Source organism: Adiantum capillus-veneris, chromosome 10 (assembly GCF_014529385.1).
Source record: "Adiantum capillus-veneris isolate H3 chromosome 10, ASM1452938v2, whole genome shotgun sequence".
NCBI classification, from domain to species: Eukaryota; Viridiplantae; Streptophyta; class Polypodiopsida; order Polypodiales; family Pteridaceae; genus Adiantum; species Adiantum capillus-veneris.
Window position 1 is genome coordinate 112,860,406 of NC_140940.1, and position 6,410 is coordinate 112,866,815.

The 6,410-nt window shown below is 44.2% G+C and overlaps 1 protein-coding gene across 1 annotated transcript; it reads right to left on the minus strand.

Annotated features, from left to right (window-relative positions):
- Nucleotides 1-1,264: 1,264 nt before the first annotated feature.
- LOC147449466 (uncharacterized) lies at nucleotides 1,265-6,031 on the minus strand. The gene is made up of 5 exons (XM_086521920.1): nucleotides 5,807-6,031; nucleotides 5,339-5,367; nucleotides 5,193-5,269; nucleotides 1,676-1,792; nucleotides 1,265-1,583 (listed from the first exon to the last, which is right to left on the minus strand). Exons 1-5 carry the CDS (start codon nucleotides 6,029-6,031, stop codon nucleotides 1,534-1,536), a joined length of 498 nt encoding a protein of 165 aa, XP_086378046.1. The 3' UTR covers nucleotides 1,265-1,533.
- Nucleotides 6,032-6,410: the final 379 nt, after the last annotated feature.

A 6,410-nucleotide genomic window follows, 5' to 3' on the forward strand; every position in this document is an offset into this window, starting at 1 on the left:
CATATGGCAAAAGAAATATAATCGCTCTTCCTACTCGGTCCACTCTCCCTATTAACACGAATCTCACTAGATGCCTCCGCTCCACAAAAGCAATTCTTCTCTCTCCTCTCTCTTCGCTTGCCCTGCGTCGTCGCCATCGCCTACGCACCAACGTGCTGCCCATCGTGAGATGGCTTGCCCCCTTGTGAATCCACCAGCGAGAGCTTTCTCTCTCTCTCTCTCTCTCTCTCTCTCTCTCTCTCTCTCTCTCTCTCTCTCTCTCTCTCTCTCTCTCTCTCTCTCTCTCTCTCTCTCTCTCTCTCTCTCTCTCTCTCTCTCTCTCTCTCTCTCTCTCTCCCGGGCCTGGTCTATCGTCCTAGCTCCATGAAGGGCAGTATTCCAAGACAGAAATGCAAGGCGAATAGAACTTCCTCGTGTCTTCGACGTGCCTCCAGCCCCATCGCGTCCGCATTGCCCCCAGAGATCCTTCGCCGTCCTCTCTGCGCCTCCCATAGCCACGACCACCACCGCCACTGCCATACAGCTTGTCTCGCAATGGGCTCCTCTCTCTCTCTCTCTCTCTCTCTCTCTCTCTCTCTCTCTCTCTCTCTCTCTCTCTCTCTCTCTCTCTCTCTCTCTCTCTCTCTCTCTGTCTCTCTCTCTCTCTCTCTCTGACTTCCTCTGATCGCAACCAGAGAACACCTCGTGTACAGTGCCTTTGTCTCTCGCCTCCACGTGTCTGCTTCTGCATTTTTGACCTCACACCTATCCAAGGCATCTCGGAAGATACCAATAATGCACCTACTTCCAAAATTGGGGCAACCTACTTGCTAGATATTTTACTAGTTTCAATACACACATCTAGTAAAAGTGCAAACTAGTAAGCGTGAGACAACTCCTAGATGATTCAAGTAGCAATCCTCTTACCATATAGTAAGTTGAATAGCTATATGGTAAGATAATTGCTAGATGAATCAAGAGAGTTCAAGCTCACTTGCTAGTTTGAGATGTATTATGAAACTAGTAATACATCTAGCAACTCGAATATGTAAAATAGTAATTCATCTAGTAACTTCAAGACGAAAAGTCCTAGCCTTACTCGGCGTGTCTCCCGAAATTACCTCAACCTACTTCTTGGTGAAAGTACTCATCATGCTACCTATGAAAATATATGAACTTTCAATAATCAATCAACCCACGGCATTTGGAACAATCCACAACAAGAGACTTCACTCACAAGTAACCCAAAACCCTACACACCCGCACAAAACTATAGCCAGATGTATTGTGCTTGGTTCACAATTACCTTACAAAGAATGACCTTACAAAATAATCTTCATATGATAAACGTCAATCCAACATGACTACCACAGGCAATAGTATAGATCTGTAAGAAATATCCCCATCGCATACATCAACCCACCATGTAAGCTGCAGGTTCGACCTTTTGCTCCAGGATCAAACCACAAGGGGCTACCCTTGCCTTCAGTACAATTTGTTATGGTCTTATATCCTGGAGAAATGACTTATGCGAGTACTCCAAATTCAGCTTCACTATGCTGCTTCGCTCATCACTTCACACTCATCCCTGCACTCTTGCAACCCTGCATCCATATATATAAGCAATCAAATAAACACAGCGTAGAGAATCCATGATTATTTATTTACATAAGAACTTTGAAAACAAACTAGTTACATCTTTGTTGATAGTCTCTCCAATACAATGTGACTCTAGCTAACGTTATCTCAGAAGTGGGATAACACACTGTGATCTGCAGGAAGAGCGGCAAACATTCAAGTTGAGTAGTCTCACCTGGTAAGAGCCAACATCAAGTAGGAGTGCTTAATAGTAATGATTGTCACAAATTTTAGCTTAAATAATTAATTTCATTACATGAAGATAATCACACATCTTTCAAGCTGTCCAAACAAAGAGATTCCAGCAAGGCTATTTTCTTCAGCTAGGGAACTGCAAGGAACCCACAGCAATGACGAAAAGAAATGCACCTAGGGCACCTCAAGAGGGAACCTAAGACACTGACGAAATGAAATGGTAATGGGTGGGTAGAGTACAATATAAATAAGGGAACCCTTTGTAAGGATTTGCATCAGAAAGTCCACCATTGCCATCATATGATCTGGAAGGAAAATTTGTTGGATACAGACAGCCATGCATCACCATGACAAAGCTATTCTTATATATGCTTATAAACCAAGTTGTGCCAGGGCCATAAAAATATATACTTATATGCACAAGAAATTAAAACCTCCTAAGTACCGTTTCCATCTTTCCATCTTGCTCTAATTGCCTTCACTCCTTGTTGTGTTGTTGCATTGGGTTGTAGAACTTTACAGCCCTTGTCTGATCTAATGTAATTGAGGACTAGTTTCATAAGGTAGAGGCATCTCCTCATGGTTACATCTTCCTATATATAATGTAGTTAAATTATGTCGAAGGTAAGCCTCAGAATTCATTGTGTAAACCCTTAGACTCAATCACACGATCTACTGTCAAACTCAATCAATGCCTTACTTTCGTGGCTTCTGCATTCAAAGTGAATGTCATCATATGATCTGTAAAGGAAATTTGCTGCATATGGAGAGCCATGCATCAGCATGACAAAGCTTTTATTATATATGATTATAAACCAAGCTATGCTAGGGCCCTTCCAATTTGTGAAAATATATACTTATATGCGCAAGAAATTAAAACCTCCTACGTATCGTTTCCATCTTTCCCTCCTAATGGGTAGAAGCTGCTAGGTTTATTGTTAACACAACAACAGAAAAAAGTGACAATAGCCTACCGATCTTGGATATTTCTCCACAATCTCACAAGCAGCGTCATTGCTCAGTTTGTATATAAGCAAACTAGAGCTAGCACTATTTGGCAGAAGAGGCAGCAGGAGCTTCACGCTCAACAGGCAACTTCTCAGCAGTACCCCCTCAGACCATCTAGCATTTTTGCATCTTCACCCATCCCTGGCGCTTTTGCATCTACACCCCAGCCTGGCATTTTCTTTCCACAACTTCAGCCATCGCCATTGAAGTTCTCCCTTCTGGTGTTAGTACCCCAGCAGATCAGCATCAGCCGTAGCGTTTTTGACCATCAGCAGCAGAGTTTTTGAGCCTTGGAAAGCCTGCACTTCTCAGCGTTTTTGTAGCCAACTACTAACGCTAGGATTGCTGCCATGCCAGCGTTTTTTATCAACAAATTCAGCATTGAAGAAATGCAGGTTCTCAGCCTTTAGCCAAGTAGCAGATCCGTCCCAAGTCGGTTGCAGAAGTCCCCCCAACTTTAGCCAAGAAAACGCAACCAAAACAGTCATTTTCAGCCACCAAAACAGTCCCCGAATTCAGCGATTAGAAGATCACAGATTTCAGCCATCAAGTGGTCGTCGTCATCACAGTCGTCGTCATCGGCATAGTCCCACTGCATCAGTCCATTGCATACGCATTGTACACCTTTGTGCAATCAAAGTAGACCACTCTCGCCGACGAGAGTGGGGCCTTCGGAGGAGGGTTTTACAACCTCTCGGGTGTCGTATTTCTTCTCTCTCCTTCTCTTAGTCTCATTCACTTGCACGCACAACATCCACTCACTTTGTTCGTGATCATAGTACTCTCCATAAGATGGAAAGCTCTCTCTTTCCCTAAGAACTAAAAGGAACCTTGAGCAAATAAAGATCACTAATCTAGAGAAAAAAAACAACATTCATTCCACTGCACCTAACAGTCAACCAAACTCGAAACCATCGTTTAACTGCAACACAAATCAACCTTCAAAGTAAAGGAATGCATGGGGCTTGTCACGTGACACATCCCAACCCTATGTGTCTGTGGACAAGCTATACTACAGCAGGGTTCAGCCAGTTCAGTCAAGTCTAGATTAGCAGTGATCTGGCACTTTTGTGAGTCTATTCGTAGAACGTGCATGCCCAGTCACTTAGCATAGATGCATATCCTCCGGTTGCACATAGCATGATCATCGGAATTCCCATCAGAATCCATTGGCATCAGTTAGGGGAATTTTCTAGTGCATTTAGCCTATTTTTCCTATTTTTTGTATTTTCACTTATTATTTGTAAGTGACTTTCCAACAAAAGTAGGTAGGGCAATTTTGCTAAGTTAATATATAAGCAAACCCATGTTAGCACTTTCTGGCAGAAGAGGCAGGAGGAGCTTCCCGCTCAAGAGGTCACTTCTCAGCCGTACCCCCCTAGAGCCTAGCGTTTTGGATAAAGACCTCATCCGGCAAGTCCTCCTGCAGTACCGCGGCAACACTAGATCCCCCGCATCCTTCCCCCCTTGCATCATCGCCAAGACTATCAGCATACGCTCGTTTTGGCTCACCAAACCTCAGCACCAACATCAACATTTCAGCCTATGCACTAACGCCAGCACACATCAGCCATCCAGCATTTTGGTGGTGTTTTTCCACAGCTTGGCACCATAGACTAGCAGCGTTTTTCAGCAAGTATAACAACCCATAAAAACACAGCCTTGACTTAGATCCTCAGCGTTTTTAGCTTGCGAAAACAGCCCATAAAAACGCAGCCTTGATCCTGGTTGTTCCAGCGTTTTACTCAGCCCTAAGTCCCTCGCCAAAACAAGGATTTTCAGCCGTGTGAAGCAACCCCAAGACCACTCAGAACCATCAGCAGTTTTCCGCCTTTCGATAGCAGATAGAAGTAGACCAATTCAGTCCTGAACGGTCCAAGAATTCAGCAGATAGAAGACCACAGGTTTCAGCCATCGAGTCGTGGTCGTCATCACCGTTCTCGAGCTTCTACAGTATTTAGATTCGCATCAACTGTTACTTGTGTGGCCAAGATGTAACCATCTGCAGTCATAGCTCTCCCCAAAATAGCTCGTGAATCTCCAACATCTGCAATATACAAGTCCTGCCCCACAATGACCCCAACTAGGCAGCAAATTCCCACCGTCACAAAGTGTTGATGTGAAGCAGTCGATTGCCTTACAAGATTTGAAAACCCCTCCTCAGTGGCCAGAACAGCATTCCGAAGGGCATTTTCAGACATGCCTCTGTTTTCAGGTGTTGCAAATCCTTCAAACATAATACGACGAGCCAAAGGAGGCAAAATATTGAAACCTTTTTAAAGAATTTGGAGACAGCCAAAGGAGGTAAATTATCGATAGAGCATGGCGGATACATCCACGTGCATATTTAACAACTACTTGTAAATACATACCTGACTTACTGAAGTCAGGTATTTGGCTTTTGTACTCGATGCAGAGATGATCAAGCAACCGTAAAAGCATCTGCTGGCTGTTAAACAAATAAATTGCTAATGAGACATTTTCTCACTCAACAACTAGCATTGTAACTACCTCTCACCTGTTATCATCAGTGTGGTCCTCGGCTATCTAGAAATCACCTCCTTTTCATCATATTCGAATTTTGAGCTTCAGATTCTTTTGAATGGCTCCACATCTGCCAGAGGCAAGGAGAATTGCAAAAGCATCATCAACGTCACAAGCTGGCTTGCGTACTACCACATATACATCTTTGAAGACAATCATGCGATCCCACTCACACACTCAGTAAGTACATAATCGGGAAGGCAGTAGACCACTCCATCATCAATCAACACCACAGCTTGGCATTATCTCTTGCACAAGATGGTCGTCCATTGGCTCCTGTGTTGCTGAACTGTCCACCAATGTCATGAGCCGCCTTGTCTACTCCTTGCCACCGAACTCGACAAAGGCGTTCAGGTTCTGCCGCAGCTTGTCAAGGACATGGAGCAAGTGGCTTTTCCATAAGTCTGTGACCTCATTTCCTGGCTATCATGGCCATACATACTTCCAAAGCGGCGCACGCATTATCTCCAGCGTTGTGACTAGCATCATTGCCAAGCGCAAGCAGGCCATGATGCAGGATAATACTCCCAAAGATGACCTTCTCCATACCCTGCTGAACAAAGAAAGTGAGGTCTTCATCACCATGGATGAGGTCAAGAGCATTGTAATGGTGCTCTTTGCTCCCATTATATGACAATGCATGCTGCCCGCAAGATATGGCATCCATGATTGTTATGCAGGCTGTCACAATGAATTAAAACATCCCAAAGCTTCATTGTATCAGCCATGGTGAGCATTTGCTACAATTTATGGGCTCCACATCAACAACCACAACTGCTTTCCTAAGGGCAAACAAAGGAAACGAAGGCAAAGCTAGGAGACAAGGGCACTCACACAGTAGCAGTAATGTCAACCTTGCCAAAGATGGTACTGATGCAGAATCGAAAACAAACCATAACTTGCGGCTTACTGACCTGCCTCATAGGAGTCGGGAGATTCAAAGCGTAGGTCGTTTCATTACAGTCCGCCACACTACTCAATCTTCAGTCTCGCCACACTACTTAAGCGTTAAGCACTGTTGGTTTTGCAGTTCTTGATAAGTGTGC

What these genes read in the sequence shown, in the direction of transcription:
- LOC147449466 (XM_086521920.1), bottom strand. Translation starts at nt 6,031, where the DNA reads ATGGATGCCATATCTTGCGGGCAGCATGCATTGTCATATAATGGGAGC. An exon ending in GACCACACTGATGATAACAG is followed by an intron (nt 5,270 to 5,338) that starts GTGAGAGGTAGT and finishes TTTGTTTAACAG; the next exon opens with CCAGCAGATGCTTTTACGGT. An exon ending in GAGAGACTATCAACAAAGAT is followed by an intron (nt 1,584 to 1,675) that starts GTAACTAGTTTG and finishes ATATGGATGCAG; the next exon opens with GGTTGCAAGAGTGCAGGGAT.